General features: G+C 49.2%; 4 protein-coding genes across 4 annotated transcripts; 3 read left to right on the forward strand and 1 right to left on the reverse strand.

The window, feature by feature from the left end:
* Positions 1-82: 82 nt before the first annotated feature.
* Positions 83-7,582, reverse strand: COQ5 (coenzyme Q5, methyltransferase). Its single transcript, XM_035556663.2, has 7 exons — positions 7,073-7,582; positions 6,512-6,661; positions 5,848-6,072; positions 2,898-3,004; positions 1,132-1,220; positions 811-922; positions 83-696 (listed from the first exon to the last, which is right to left on the reverse strand). Exons 1-7 carry the CDS (start codon positions 7,224-7,226, stop codon positions 595-597), a joined length of 939 nt encoding a protein of 312 aa, XP_035412556.1. The 5' UTR covers positions 7,227-7,582; the 3' UTR covers positions 83-594.
* A 596-nt stretch (positions 7,583-8,178) lies between these two features.
* LOC118252892 (dynein light chain 1, cytoplasmic-like) lies at positions 8,179-10,855 on the forward strand. The gene is made up of 3 exons (XM_035556666.2): positions 8,179-8,336; positions 8,794-8,931; positions 10,246-10,855. Exons 2-3 carry the CDS (start codon positions 8,800-8,802, stop codon positions 10,381-10,383), a joined length of 270 nt encoding a protein of 89 aa, XP_035412559.1. The 5' UTR covers positions 8,179-8,336; positions 8,794-8,799; the 3' UTR covers positions 10,384-10,855.
* Positions 10,856-11,047: 192 nt separating this feature from the next.
* LOC118252889 (dynein light chain 2, cytoplasmic-like) lies at positions 11,048-13,005 on the forward strand. Its single transcript, XM_035556661.2, has 2 exons — positions 11,048-11,302; positions 12,638-13,005. Exons 1-2 carry the CDS (start codon positions 11,171-11,173, stop codon positions 12,773-12,775), a joined length of 270 nt encoding a protein of 89 aa, XP_035412554.1. The 5' UTR covers positions 11,048-11,170; the 3' UTR covers positions 12,776-13,005.
* Positions 13,006-13,299: 294 nt separating this feature from the next.
* LOC118252890 (dynein light chain 1, cytoplasmic-like) lies at positions 13,300-14,260 on the forward strand. Its single transcript, XM_035556662.2, has 2 exons — positions 13,300-13,595; positions 13,876-14,260. The coding sequence occupies exons 1-2, from the start codon at positions 13,464-13,466 to the stop codon at positions 14,011-14,013; spliced, it is 270 nt and encodes an 89-aa protein (XP_035412555.1). The 5' UTR covers positions 13,300-13,463; the 3' UTR covers positions 14,014-14,260.
* The last annotated feature ends 661 nt before the right edge of the window (positions 14,261-14,921 follow it).

Below are 14,921 nucleotides of genomic sequence, written 5' to 3' on the forward strand. Positions count from 1 at the left end.
AGAATAGTTATGAAGTTATTATCCCTCGGAAAAGTTTCCTTTCTTTTAAAAATATTAAAATACTGTCTTAAATGAAAAGTAGTTGATGCATAGCTATTTTATTTTGTAAGCCTTCCATTTGTTTGAAAGAAGTAAAAGGACCATGGAAAAGCCCCTTAAAGTCCACACGACTGAAAGACAATGACAACTTAATACAGGTTTAATCAATCCAAGTCACTTCTCACTGCTATGACAGCCCCCTTGAGGCTGAGGAAAAGACAGGAGGTATCTCAGTTGAAGACCAGTCAGTCCATTTGTGTACCCACATCAGGTGTAACTGAAGTTTCTCCATTAGTTAGTAATGCTCAGTTTTGGCCACGTCCTTTGTGGTGGACTTGAAGAACTGCAAGTGTACAAAACCGACCACAAAAATCACTTCATCCTCAGGTCTTGAGGGGAAAAAGGTTGCCGACATTCTTCTGGGCCTGTCTACTGAGCAAGTATCTGCTGCACCAGCTCTTAAAGCTTTCCTCTTCTATCTTCATAGAGTTAAAATTCCAAGCTTTCAGATTACTCAGGAAAATTATACTTCCTGTGTTTTGCTACATAGTAGGCTCATAGTTTGAAACCTGAGTGAATGGCAACTATGCCTGAGGATAAATTCTGATAATCCACTTTAAAAAACCCTGCATCTTCTATCATTTCCTTCAGCTCCTCCTGAAAAATAATAGTTCCATAATTACAACCACCTGAAAGCCTCTGAGCCAGCTGCCACCATTCTTCTGGTTCTGTGTCTTGTGTATCGGTGCATCCAGAGAAACGTTGTCTTACCTGAGGGGGGAAGCGTCGGATGCTCTCCACAAGATACTGGTAAGACTTCCAGTCACCAGCGATAATCTCACCCAGAACAGGGATAACCTGGAAACTGTAGAGATCATAGAGCCTGCAGAGACAGAAGTCATGCACGGATTAATACAAACAAGTTTAAAACCAAGACTCTTCAATGTACGTTGATCTCTTTACCACTATGCTATGTCCAAATTTGATTTTAAAGTGCACAATGAGAAGGCTGCAAAGTGTCTCTGTCTCTTACTCCGGCTGAGTGCAAGTAAGAGTCTTGTGACATGGCATACGGCGTCACTATGTTCCTACCTGGAAAGAAGAGGGTTGCTGACATGACTAAATTCAAGGCAGAGAAATCTCCCTCCTGGTTTCAGCACACGATAGGCCTCCTGAAGTGCCTGAGACAAAGCAGATGTGATGAGTTTGTTTCTGTGGAACAGCACCTGTCTACTATCATGCCAGATGACAACAGCTCAGTGATGAACTGAGGGGAGTAAAGAGAATCCTGTCTGGCAACTGCCAGTATTTACTTGTAGAGAAGCATCCTAAGACCATCAAAACCAAACCAAAACCAAACCAAAACCAAAACCCACAACACTCCTGGTGTTGCGTAAATAGATTTATACCACGCTTTATGTTGAAATGATGATATTAGGGATGCATTTTTTTCCTTCTCTTTTTCCCTGCTCTCAGTTGATGAATGTTTGCCAGCAGAGTTCTTGTAATTACAGACCAAACCCAGAAAGGAAAAGGTGACTCAGCTAGAAGAAACAAACTGAAAAGAGGGCATGATATAAATATATTTTTAATCAAAAGACAAGACTTTATTCAACTGTGAGGCACATCAAAGGATCAAGGAAGAAATGATTCTGGGTTTTGGAGGAGCAGTTTGCGAGAACAGGGAGAAAAGAAAGGAAAGAAAAGAAACTTAGAGCTACTTAGAAAATTCCACCTTATATCCGAAACAAACCAGCCAAGAACAACTAGAGACATTCTGTTGACAACTATGTTTTTCCATACAAGAACGGAGTTATATTCAACAGCCTCTGCAGGTTCTACATCTGCTTGGCTTCAAGCATCGCGTTCCTAAGGGATCAAATATAAACAGTACACATGCATGACAAGAGCTCTGAAAAAGAATTAGACGCTTGAATGTGTTTTGTATCAAGTCTCCAGGGAGCCATGCTACCAGACTTTTGTATCCAGTTTCCTTGAAGAGGTATAAGGCAAGGAGCCTGCGCTTCAGAAGGGTGCAGATGGAGCACCCTGAAAGACCACCTGCACTAAAGAAGTTCAAATACATACAGTTCAAGGTGGTTTGCATCCAAATGCTACACCTCCCGTGGAAGGAGCATTGCCAAGATTAACACACTCCTCCAAAACACAGACTAGCCACCTAGACACAGGTGATGTACCTTATCTTTAACCACAGGACAGCTAGTCGTTTCCAAAGGACAGATACTGTTTAGAGCACAGAGAACTCTTCCTAATTAAAATCATACTCATTTTTCATGGGGAACTGTACTACCAGCCAGTGTAAGACACTAAACGGGGCCGAACAGATTAATTCGACAGTAGTGGTGGCAGCAGCCAGCTGTTTCCCACTTTCTTCTCTGGAAGCTCTGCTGGCTCAAGCAGGTAAACAGAATGGGGCAGGAAGAATCGACCTGCTGCAGGTGGGATATAGGTCAGGTGCTTCACGAAGATTTAAGACACGCAGACTGACTGCGCTGCATGAGTAATATCATAGTAAATCATAGGTAATATCATAGGTCAAAAGATAAGGAATGGAGCATTCAGCCCTTTTTGCCTTAGGAAGACATTGTGTGGCTTGCCAAGCTGGAAAGATTGGGTGCAACCAGTATAAATCCTACTTTTATGACAAAGGTGGAGCATTTAATCACATTCTTCATTCAAACATGCTGCACAATATGTGCCACTTATTTTAAATGTCTTAGGAGTAGACAAAGATGTTTCTTTATCCAAAGGGGTTCCTCCTTGGCTTCCTCTGCTGGAAGAAAAAGTATCAGATAGATTGTAAAGACCCTGTGCCAACACACACTATAGCAACTTACCAAATCGATACGAGTTACGTTTCGTATTCCAAAGGCAATTGTGTAAACATCAAATTTATCATCATCAAAGGGCAGCTCTTCAGCATTCCCAAGCACCCAGGACAAGCCTGTAATGAAAGCCAAGGACACAGTATTGAACAGGCCTTATATAAATGCTGGTCCAAAAAGACTAGAACTTCTCTATTCCAGAACGAAGTATTTATTAATAAATAGATATTTAAAAGCAGTGATTCATTTTTGATGGAGGAAAGAACACTTTGGTCTATACTCACAAATCTTTCAGTGCCCTGTATTGCAACAGATCTGCCCAAACATTCCTCTGCACACGTGCATGCTGCGTGCACAGTGCCTTGATCTGCCACCAAGATTTCACCCAAATCTTTCATTGCAGTGGAAAGCCACACAAACTGGCTGCTGGCTGTTGCAAAGCTGCAGGAAGAGACTCTCAAAGAGTGACTACGGACAGCAACTAACATCTTGCCATGCAAAAATAGCTAAAACACTAAAGAAATTTAGGTAGAAAGTTTCCATTGATTGAAGAAGATGAAAAGCCACACTCCTCCATCAGCACTATCAGCAAGTGATCCTGTTGCAGCTGTGCAGTTTCCCAAACACCAACGGATCAAGGCCGCGTCTATCTGTGGAGTGTTAGGCTTGTCCACGTCATTTGTGCCAAAGTAAAACTGCTAAGTTTAGTTCTTAAGGTTACTTTCTGGTGACTCTGATGCAGAAGAAAATATCCTAACAGAAAAAAAACAGGAGTTTTCTGCAACGGCAAGCAACAGTTCAAAGGACAGCCTGCTAGAAAAAGGCATGGAGAACAAAACACAACAGAAAACCTCAGCTGCTGCCAGGAGGCATTCAAATTTCATTTTTACAAAGTAGATACAGTTGTAGATACAGTTGTAGAAAGTGTAGTGTAAAAAGATGCACACAACATTATTAAAGCAGTAATTATTAGCATTATTTAAACCTAGGCAGTTTAAATAGACCTCTAAGAAGTGAGTACCAAGAAAAGGTTCTGAGCAACAGGAAAACTACCCCTCAGAATACACTGCAGTGAAACCACAGGCCAGAAGTTTGTAAGGGGATAGATGAAAGGGCTGTCGGTGTTAAGCGAGGAACCGAGGCACACGCAGCGCACCCTACCACTCCTGCTGGCCAAAATGCACCATCAGCAATTGTGCAGCACGCGTGCTTCTTTTCAGTGTGCACAGGTCCCGTTGCTGGCTAACAAATACATAGAAATGTATGCACTGGGAAACAGTAAAAGAACACCAAGCCCCTTACAATTTTAAGGAAAACAAATTTCAGACCTCAGACGATCAGCATGCAAACAAACTCAGAAATGAGTTTACTAAAACAGGGACGAATCACACAACAGCAGGACATACTCAACGGGTATGTGCTGAACGAGGGAGAGAAAGAGGTAAGAAGTCAGAATTGTGGCGCAGTAGGGAAGAAGGCAATCCAGGCAGCAAGATGACAATTGAGCTTCAACAACTACATTGTACAGAGAAAGAAAATTAGAAATTAAATATATGTATTTTGAGAACTCGGTAAGATATAAGTCGCAAAAATACCTAAAAATTGAAGCCAACTGAACAAAATGCTTTTTTTATAGTAGCTGGGAGGCAGTATCAAGCTTTATTTCAGATCCTAAGCTATAGCCATAAAGCACTTATACTTACAGTGTTGGTACAGTTCAGGCGTTCCCAAACTATGATGCATAGAGAGCTCTGGACAGGCTTGCAAGCTGCTCAGATGAGCGTGATGCATGCAGCCTGCCAGAGCTGGAAGAACCAATGCTTTTACAATCAGTTTACTATGCCAAAAGAAGAGGGGGAGGCAGACAGGCAATGGCCTGGAGTAACCCACCAGCTGAGAACGAGAGCAGCTGAGAGAACCCGTGTCAGCAGCTTTTCAGTCAGCCCCTTTCGCTACTGAGCTTTGTTTTATGTCCTTCAGCCTACGTAATTTCCAGGCAAGAACTCCACTTGTATCTGCCTAGAAGGCCTTTCTTGCATGGCCCCGTCTGCCCCACACGCACCCACACACCTTGCACCAGGAGCTGCCAACAAGAGGTAAGTGCTAGGTGGGTCACTGGCCACAGCTGCTAGTGGAGTTGCCATGGGGGTGTGGGGGCAAAGCACAGTGAAAGGACACACAGGACATCTCACAACACATGCAGAGGCTGCCCAGGGCATTCCTAATGGTGGGTACCCAGGAAAACAAGTCTGAGAACGTCCTGTATAGCATTGCTAAAGTATTTGGTAAATAGCCCTAAGTGACAAGAGAATAAACTATTATCATACAAATGCTGAACCGCAAAAGCAGGACTTCTTTTTCTATATCTTACTTCTTAAAATCAGGCTCTTAGTCAGAACCGGTACGGTCCACAACAAATTCTAGATATCAGTAAATTAATCCATTGACCTGCAAACTAACATTTAATATAATTCAGTTTCTCTGAATATTATTAACACGTTCTCTAACTGTGGAAAGTTTTGTAGGTTTACAATATACTACCACTCTTGCATTTTTTATTTGCTGCCTTAATTCTCAGAACTTTAGTGTAATTATTCTAGGGCTGAGCTCTGCTGTATTATCTGCCTTAATAAAATCCGATTAGTCTGCACAAATATAAAGAGCAAGCTTAGGTTATTTGGCCAGTTTTGAATATCCAATTGCTAGATATCGGACCTCATGAACACTTCCATGTCTGTATTTCTAAAAGCTCAAGAGGATCACCGCATATCTGAACTTCGTACTACGCATGTCGCACTGGAAAAGTAATTTTACCTTGACAAATATGAAAGCACAGCTTTGGTATATACCAGGGCTATATATATATTCACTGTAATCCTGAAGCGGTGATTACCCCCTGGCTATTATGCATCAAATTCTTGCTACCAAGCACATTACTGAAATGGTACAATGCACGATTTACCTTCAGAGTAGCCAAGATGCTGTGCTTTTTGCTTCCCAACTTTTAACATCTCTTTGTTAATGTCACAGACCACAACTTGGGAATCCCCTAGTGGCTTAACTTTTTCTTCCTCGTAACTCTTAGAAATTTCCTGCCACGACAAATTCTGATGGCGCTTAAGCTTCTGCTGGAGTTGGCGTTCTCGTATGGAGCGAACATAATTAATAAATCGAAAGGCAATGTCACCTGCATTTGTTTTAAAAGAAAGATACGTGTTTTAGAATGTTTCCTGAACATGAAAGTACTAACACTCCAGGAAATTGGAACATAAAATTCTGAACATCAAACTTACATATTGTACAGTAGGTATATAAGTAAAGGAAATATATTAAAAGCAAACAGTTCAAAACTTTCTGCAAAAGGAAATAGTTTTTAACAGTGTGTTATGGCATTACTGTAATAATTTCAGAGCCTTGGAGTAAGGTATTTCAAAACACAAGTAAGTTAGCTCTCAACCTCTCTTCACTGTAAATCTGCTACAATATTGTAGTAAATCAGATGTTTCACTGGTTTTAAAGACAGGGAAACTAAGGCAAAAAAAAAAAAAGGCAACTCAAGTCAGAGCAATCTCAAACAGTTCAAAGATAGCATGGTGTGGTCATGTGGAACTCACCCAAATTATTACCTGTTCCTCCAGCAACATCAACAAGAAGCGTTCCTGGGGAAGGATTCATTTTATGAACGAGGATATCCTTCCACACCCGATGAATCCCCAGAGTCATTGAATCATTCATTACATCATATTTCTCGGCCACATTTTCAAAGACCTGATAAACTGTAAAGAAAGAACATAAGAAGGAAATGCAGTTTACTTAAAAATGCTCATGTAGAAAGAAACGTGTCCTTTTTTTTTGCCTGGTGGAGGTCTGCCACCATGTGGATCTGAGAAAGATCACCTGAAAACTCTTTACACCAAAAAACCGCCAGAATCCCATTGACCTTGCTGCCTGACAAAGGTGTCTTTGGAGAAACACAGCCTCTTCCCGTAACCCTTCCAGAACTCCGGGGGGAAGGATCGAGCTGGGACAAGGCTATAGCGTTTACCGAGGCTCCCGGTAACGTCTCGAAGCAAGCGCCCAGCCCCACCACCCCTCCGGCAGCCCCTTCACCCCCACAACCGATGCGCGCCGGGAGCCCCGGCCGGCTCCACCCGGGCCCCGTCGCAGCGAGCCCCAGGCCCCCTCACTTTTCTCCCTCCTCTCCTCCTCCGACACGTTCTGGAAGCCGAAATGCGTCTGCGGCCCGGCGGCGAGGCCCCGGGCGAGGCCGAGGAGCGCCCGCAGAGCCCCGGGGCGGCGGCCGAGGAACAGCCGGGTCGGGCCCAGCCCCGCCGCCGCCATTTTGAAGGGCGCGACCGGGCCCGGTGCCCCCGGCGCCCCGCAGCCCTGCCGAGCTCCGGAGGATTTTAATTTCACCGGTGAACCCCCGCCGGGGCCGCGGCACGCCCGTTGTTTGTCGGCCCCCGGTGCTGAGGGGAGGCGGCAGGGGTCTTGGTTCCCTGTCAGGAAATTTAGCGGGAGGGGTCTTAGTCCCCCGCGGGGAATTTAGCGCGATTTAGGGAATTTAGCACGATCTGGGGAGTTCTCTGGTGAGCTTTTTTGTGCAGAGAACGCCCTGCTTGTGCACCGCTTGAGTCATCCAGGGACCTTTGAACCTTTGTGGATAAGGAGTTACTGAATGGTCACGGAGTTTCCGAGCCATGCGTCACGCCGGGAGGTGAGGTCACGGCGCTGAGGAGCGGGCCCGGAGCTGCGCTCCCCCAGCTCGGGCTGGGCTCCAGCCGCCGCCCTCCGCCCTCACATCCCCGGGGCCTCCTCGCGTCCAGCGGGCGGAATTGGGCCAAACGGCCCCGTCTTCGCCCCGTGTTCTTCACAGCACAGCGCCCCGTACGGCACCACGCGTTATCCTTTAGGTGCCTCAGCCAGGGGGAGACACGAGCGGTGCCTACCGGAGGAGTCACCGGGAGAGCCTCGCACGCTGCCTTCACGGACCGGCCGCACGGACGCGCCGGTCGGGGCGGCTCAGCCATGACGGGGGGGAAAGGGGAGGCCGAGCGGAGGCTGCGCGGCACCTGAGCGGCCCCAGCCCCGGCGTGCCCGTGAGCGGGGCCCCGCCGAGCCCGGCGTCCGCACGGCGCCGCTCATCGCTATGGCAACGGCCGCGAAGCACGCCGGGCTGAAAGAAAGCGCAGAGAGAAAACGCTGCGAGACTGCATGTTCCTGGCCAATGAGCGCGCGGAGCGGCGGCGGGGATAACCAATAGCCGGCGGCCGGCGCGGAGAGGGCGGGGCCGGCGGCTGAGGGAGGCGGGTGCGGCGCGCGCGGGTCGGTTAAACCCGCGCGGCGGCGGCGCGAGCGGAGCCCCTGAGGTGCGCGTCCGCCCCCTCCAGTCCCCGCCCGCCCGCTGCGCGCCGCTCTACCGGGGCTGCCCCTGCTCCGCGACCGCGAACGGTGAGGGGAGGGTGTGGGGAGCCGAGCCCTGAGGGGCTGGGGATCGATCGGCACCGGGAAGGCCGAGGGGAGGCGGGTGGGGCACGCCCCCCCCCCCCCCGTGGTCCCCGGGGGGATGCGGGGAGCGGCTGGGGGGGCTGCGCCCCCTCCCGGGGGCTCCCCGGTCTGAGGCGGGGCGGAGCGGGGCTTGGGGGGGGGGTCGGGAAGGCCCGGCTGGGCTCCCCTTCTTGGGGCTGAGGCGCCTCGCAGCAGGCGCTGAGCTGAGGCGGCTGCGAGCGAGGCTGTGCCCGGCCCCTGAGCCGCCCTGCGGGGCTGCTGCACCGCAAGCGGCGTGGCACGGCGGGGTGCTGGGCTGGGCGCTGCCAGAACCCCTGGGGAGCGGTGGTGGTACCTTGGGAGATTGCTCGGCAGGTGGTTGCGCCCGTAACTTTGAATTTTGTTCTTTGCCTCAATTCAGGCAATCATGAGTGACCGAAAGGCAGTGATCAAGAATGCGGACATGTCGGAGGAGATGCAGCAAGATGCTGTGGAGTGTGCTACTCAGGCCCTGGAGAAGTACAACATCGAGAAGGATATCGCTGCACACATCAAGAAGGTGAGGGTCTGGTTGTGGGGTGTGCTCTTGAAGTCTCTGTGCGCATGAAAAGTCAGCAGGCGAACGTTGCTAGGCAAGTAGCTCTAGAGAAACAAGTTCCAGAGATACTAGATAATCAAGTTGGGCTTTCCCTGTAGGCTGGTGTCCTTATATTCCTTTCCCCACCCTTTGCATTGATTTTTGTGGTCCTTCTGCTCTTCCGTTGCAAAACTTTCCACTTAAGCATTTTCCTCCATTATCTCCCTGTCTAGGTTAACAAAAAAAGTGGTAGCTGACCTGTCCCTGTGACTGATATGCCAGGACAAAACACTGCCTCTATTGAGCTCTCCTACAGCTTTTCTCTGAGAGGAAGCCTGTTTTACGTAGTTCTTGGTTTCAGTGGTATTGAACTTAATCTTCAGGATCTTTTCAGTTCTGTACCTGTGAAACAAAAATTGCAGGGAAACATTGTTTTTGGCAAGTCTACTCTACTAACGTCTTTCTTTACGTAGTGACCGAAGCAAAAAATATATATATATCAGCCACCAACGTTTTTTTTTTTCTGTTTGTAAAGTCTGTTAATCCTATTCTAAAAAACAGAAGGTGGGGAAGATCTAGTTCTGATTATATTTCCTTCATCAATTCAGATTAATGGAGAAATGGAGGAATCTCAGTGGAAGTTAAACTGATTTGAGTGGAAGAGCTATCTTAAAAGTAACTCAGCTAAGTAGAATGGTTGTTTTCACTAGAGAAAACTTGTTTTGCTGTTCCCATAGTAGAGAGAGGCACTTTTTTCCCAGATGCAGGAAATAGCTAAGATAGTAGAGAAGAGGGAGTTTAGCCTACTGTGTGTCAGGTACTCTCTGTGGCAGCTACTGGAAGCTTCTGGAGAAGTTTGTGCGTGAACACGTCATGTAGATTTGTTCATAGCATTGGTATTACAGAGCTTGTAGCGGAGAGTTTTTCTGTAACTGTCCCTCAGTCCCTCTAGCACCCATGTTGCAGAGGAACAATGAAGTCTAGATAATGGCTTAATCCCCACAGATATAACACTAGTGGCGAAGCTTTTACTCGGGGGTTACAGTTTCAGATTATGGTATGTATTATCTGGGGAGGAATACTACTTTCCCTGAGCAAAGGAAATATTTTGACCTTATTCCTGATTTGATAGGAAGCACTGTGGGGGTTTTTGTTTTGTCTGACTAAGCAGCAGGTGAATAAGGTGTAAATAAGATAATCCTAGTATTTAAGAGCATCTGTTCTTCCTCTAATTGCCTTGCTCAAAGTGAATACCTGTTCAGAAGCGTTCTTAATTCTGAGTGATCTATTTTGCAGGAATTTGACAAGAAATACAATCCCACTTGGCACTGCATCGTGGGAAGGAACTTTGGCAGCTACGTGACTCACGAGACCAAGCACTTCATCTACTTCTACCTCGGCCAAGTCGCTATTCTTCTTTTCAAGTCTGGTTAGCACCGTGGACTCCTCCTGACACTTGCGTCTGGTTACAGGACTGCGCTGGCTCCTATGACTGGTTACTTCAGCCTTCCTGAGGAAGCAGACCTTGGTCTTCAAGGGCAATGGCAGGGATTATGCTATGGCAGAAGGTGTTACATTGTGGATATAAAAAGGAAAAATACCAAAAAAGTCTTCCTTGTATTTATTTTTTTCTAAAAGGCTTCATCTTTGCTAGTAGAGCTGTTGGAGGAGTTTGGCCTTTAAGAGTTCTCTAGCCATCTGCAGTGTTGCCTCATTTCTGCTCGTGCTGTGTGAGTACTGACGGTGTTTTGTTCTCCCTGTTCCAAACATCTCCTATTTTTATTTCCTTGTATTGCTGGATATACTAAAAACCACGGCTATGCTGTCACAGAGCCTGAGCTGTTTCTTTTTCTGCTGATGCCTCTTGGAGATTTGATTTGGAAAATAAACGCCAAGCCCCACCCCAGCTGCCAGCTCCTTATTTCCGCACCGCCGGGAGGGCGGCGGGCGACTGCGTGGGGGGGGGGCGGGACGGGGACTACAACTCCCAGCGTGCCCCGCGCACGGCTCCATCCGGGTCCCGGCCGCTGCTGCGCCGCCATTACGGGGCGCTGCCGTTGGCGGTGAGCGGGGGGCGGCGCCGTGAAGCGGGCGGGGCTGGGCCGCGGGGGCGGGCCTCGGCCTGCTGCGGGGCCCTGAGGGAGCGGGGGGGTGCGGGGCCCGGCGCGGGGCACCCAGCCGGGTACCGAGCCGCTGCCGTGAGGTGTTAGGCGCGGGGGCCATGGGGGAGCAGAAGGTGGTGATCAAGGACACGGACATGGCGGAGGAGATGCAGCAGCAGGCCGTGCAGTGCGCCGTTCTGGCCATAGAGAAGTACGGCCTGGAAAGAGAAATTGCCGCCCTTATAAAGAGGGTAAATGTCTGCTCCTGCTGGCCTGCCGTGGAATGCTGTGTGGGCAGCAGAAGCCCAGCGGGTGGGTGTTGTCACGCTGTCTGGAAAAGCGAGTTCCACGGACTCAAGATACGTGGGGCTGTGGGCTCATTTCCCTCAGTTCCCCCACCCCTACGCATCCCCTTCCTCGTTCTGCCTGTTTTCTTTTGCAAGGCCTTCATTTTAAATTGTTGGTTCACCAGCTCCTTGTCCGCGGGAGACAGGAGAGAGCCTGCTGACCTGTCCCACGGCTGGTTGGTAGAAACCAGTTGGTTGCACGCTTAAATCTGCTGGGGCTTTCTTCACCTTTTTCACCTAGCATTTGACTTAAATTTTATTCAAATTGGTCTTAAGGTTCTGCTCGTGTTCCTGTACTAGTTGTGCAGGATTGACTAGCAGGTTCAAAATTTGCAGTAAAAAGTAATTTTCTGCAAAACTTTTTGTATTTGCTCCCCCTTTCTATGTGCTGAACCATGCTAAAAACCCGAGTCTGGGGGCACTTAGGTATGTGTGAAAAAGAATGATGCCTGTGCAAAAGATCTAGTTCTGATGCAGTTTCTGCTTTGCCACCTCAGGAGAACAAAGAAATCTAAGGGTACCGTGGATCTGAGGGGGAGAGCTGTTGGAAAGCTCTTTCAGCTAAATAGCACAAACGCTTCTGTTGGGGACGTCTTCCTTTCTGCCATCCAAACAGAGCTACCAGCAGGTTTATTTTTTCCACTTGCAAGAAATACGTTCTTTGTTAGTGCAGGTCAGAGGGTTCACAGTTTGTTGGATTTTCCATGTGGCTCCTAGTTGGAACCTGAGGAGAGCGTTTAACCAAGGTTGCAATACCTGATCTGAAACGCTTGTGTGCTCCCACAGAAAGTTTCCTCATTTGAGAGCTGTTGGATATGACAGCATATGATTGCCAACTGGAATGTTCTGCCTTTAATAGACCTGTATAAATATATATATATATATTTTTTAAGTGTGGCAGGCTCCTCAGTGTGATGGGATGATGGGAGAACATAACTGCATGACCTGAAACTTAACGGGTATAGTGTGAGGTCGTGGTTTGACATTTCAGGGGGAAATCCCTGAGGTTACTCCTGCTCAGCTAGGAAGTGCTGAGGCTTTGTTGTTTTTTTCTGTTGTCTAAGCAGCAAGTGAGCTATGAGAAGTCAGTAACAACCCTTGTACTTAACAGCTCCTGCTGCTTCTTAATTGCTTTTCAAAAAGTGATATTTGTGAGGTGGAGACATCGGGTCAGAAAATGTAGTCAGCATTTGGGTGAGGCCTGCGCCAATACTAAATTCCTAGTGGTCTTTCCTGCAGGAGTTTGAGAAGAAATACAGCCCCACGTGGCACTGCGTCGTAGGAAGGAAGTTCGGCAGCTACGTGTCCCACGAGACCAAGCACTTCATCTTCTTCCTCGTGCGCGGCCTCAACGTGCTCCTGTTCAAAGCTGGCTGAGCCGTGTGTTGCTCGCAGAGCCGCGCGTGCTGCGGGGCGGCACGCCAACAGCGACATGTACATCGGTGGACGTGTCCTCGCCGGGGACGGAGACCTTGGCACGGGTACCATCGGGGACGTTCCTGCTGGTTTTGCTGCGTTTAGCGGAGAAATAGCCCCAAAAGTCCTTGGTATTTATTTTCTTTCCAGAGTCAGCTTCTTAGTTAATAAAAACGTTACGTGTTTTAAGAGCTCTAGGGCTATTTTAAGAGCTTTAGGGCTATTTTCTCTTCTTTCCTAGCGAAGTTTGTGCCCCTCAGCCCCCTGAGTGACCGCCCCCAGCCCCCAGCCCCTGCTGCCGGGGGCCGCCCGGGGGCGCTGCGGCCTGGCCCGGCGCCGTCGCCATGGCAACGCGCGCGGGGCATGCCGGGCCGGAACGGGCAGCCCGCCCATTGCCGGGTGTCCGTCGTAGCCAATGAGCGCGCGGAGCGGCGATGGCGGTGACCAATAGCTGGCGGGCGATGAGGAGAGGGGGCGGGGCTAGGGCTATAAGGAGGCGGGAGCGGCGCGAGCGGGGCCGTTAAACGGGCGGCGGCGGCGGGGGTGAGGCGAGGGACGCGGCGGCTGCAGCCGCCCCTGAGGGGACCGTGAGGGATACCGGGGGGCCCCCCCGTGAGTGGGACTCGGCTTGGTGTCGGGCGCAGGGGCCATGGGCGAGCAGAAGGCGGTGATCAAGGACACGGACATGGCGGAGGAGATGCAGCAGCAGGCCGTGCAGTGCGCCCTGCGGTCCCTGGAGGAGCGCGGCGTGGAGTTCGACGTGGCGGCGCGCATCAAGAGGGTAAATGTCCGCTCCCGGGGTCCTGCCGAGCGCCCCGCGGGCACCCGTAACCCAGCGAGGGGGAGTGCCTGTGGGTAAGTAGCCCAGGGCATCGAGTCCCGGGGATGCGAGGTAATCGAGGACAGGCTCTGTGTGTGCTCGTGTCCTTCTGTGCCCCTTGTGCGTACTTCTCAGGGTTCTCCCTCCCCCTTTTCTTTCACGAGTCCTTTAAGTCCTTCCCTCCGCTCCCCAGCGGCAGCCCCGAGCAGTAACACTAAGTGCCCAGCGGTCTCTCCCGCAGGAGTTTGACAGGAAATACAATCCCACGTGGCACTGCGTTGTGGGCAGGGATTTTTCCAGCTGTGTCACTCACGAGACCAATCGCTTCATCTTCGTCTACCTGGGTCACCTTGCTGTGCTTCTCTTCAAGTGTGGTTAGAGCAGCGGACTGCTCCTCGCGCTGTCCTCCTGTGACTCAGCTGTGTGCTAACTCAGAGCCTGGCGCCTGCAGCCTTACCGAGGAAACAGATCTTGGGCTTCACGGGTGATGGCAGGGATTCTGCTGGGGTGATCGGTGTTTTTATTGTACTTGAGGGGAGGATAGCAAAAATAACCATTCCTTGTATTAACTTTCTTTCCACAGCCAGGTTCTTTTGCCAATAAAAAATGTTGTTCTGCCTTTGAAAGTTTTATGGCTGTTTCTATAGTGTTGGTTGTGCCACTTATTTCCCTGTGAGTGTGAATGGCTGACTTGCTAACAAATCTCAAATCCAAAACACGTAAGCACTGTGGTAGCCACACTCATAACTTCGTCAATGTTTCTAAGAATAATAAATCTCAGTTAGGGACGAACAGGAGTTAAAAGCCCTCTTATGTGGCCTCTACAAGAGGGTTATGTGTTAATTCTGTCTCTGAGTCCCACTTTTTTTTTTTTTTTAAGAAACCTGCGGACTGCTGTCCCAGTGAACTTTGAGCTCTTGCCCCCAAAATAATGGGAAGGGGATCAGCAGATACACTCAGTGGGCGTGGATGGTACATGGATGCTCATTAAAATGCGTTTAGAATCTCTGGTGCCTTTTAAGTATTAAACTTTTTTTTGCTTTGAAGGAGAAGTTAGGAAGTGCTATCTGTAGCCTTTCTGAACTTTAACAAATGTTACAGGTCAGTGGAGGAATGTGATCCTTCACGTCCTCTCAGACACTGATGTTCAGACAACAACTCCCAGTACTGTCACATCGCGCCCGCTTAAGAATGGGCAGCTCTTTTTTATTTCCTTTTTTTTTCCCCGTTTCTTACGGGGCTCCCGGGCGCGGGGCGTCCCGCGCCTACATCTCCCAGCGTGCCCCG

Source organism: Cygnus atratus, chromosome 17 (genome assembly GCF_013377495.2).
Source record: "Cygnus atratus isolate AKBS03 ecotype Queensland, Australia chromosome 17, CAtr_DNAZoo_HiC_assembly, whole genome shotgun sequence".
In the NCBI taxonomy this organism is placed as follows: domain Eukaryota; kingdom Metazoa; phylum Chordata; class Aves; order Anseriformes; family Anatidae; genus Cygnus; species Cygnus atratus.

Bases quoted from the DNA above. Each gene is read 5' to 3' on its own strand.
- LOC118252892 (XM_035556666.2), top strand. From the start codon at position 8,800: ATGAGTGACCGAAAGGCAGTGATCAAGAATGCGGACATGTCGGAGGAG. The intron at 8,932-10,245 runs GTGAGGGTCTGG...TCTATTTTGCAG, and splicing joins TCGCTGCACACATCAAGAAG to GAATTTGACAAGAAATACAA.
- LOC118252890 (XM_035556662.2), top strand. From the start codon at position 13,464: ATGGGCGAGCAGAAGGCGGTGATCAAGGACACGGACATGGCGGAGGAG. The intron at 13,596-13,875 runs GTAAATGTCCGC...TCTCTCCCGCAG, and splicing joins TGGCGGCGCGCATCAAGAGG to GAGTTTGACAGGAAATACAA.
- LOC118252889 (XM_035556661.2), top strand. From the start codon at position 11,171: ATGGGGGAGCAGAAGGTGGTGATCAAGGACACGGACATGGCGGAGGAG. The intron at 11,303-12,637 runs GTAAATGTCTGC...TCTTTCCTGCAG, and splicing joins TTGCCGCCCTTATAAAGAGG to GAGTTTGAGAAGAAATACAG.
- COQ5 (XM_035556663.2), bottom strand. From the start codon at position 7,226: ATGGCGGCGGCGGGGCTGGGCCCGACCCGGCTGTTCCTCGGCCGCCGC. The intron at 6,662-7,072 runs GTGAGGGGGCCT...CTTTCTTTACAG, and splicing joins GGAGGAGAGGAGGGAGAAAA to TTTATCAGGTCTTTGAAAAT. The intron at 1,221-2,897 runs GTAAGTTGCTAT...GCTTTGTCTCAG, and splicing joins ACGTAACTCGTATCGATTTG to GCACTTCAGGAGGCCTATCG.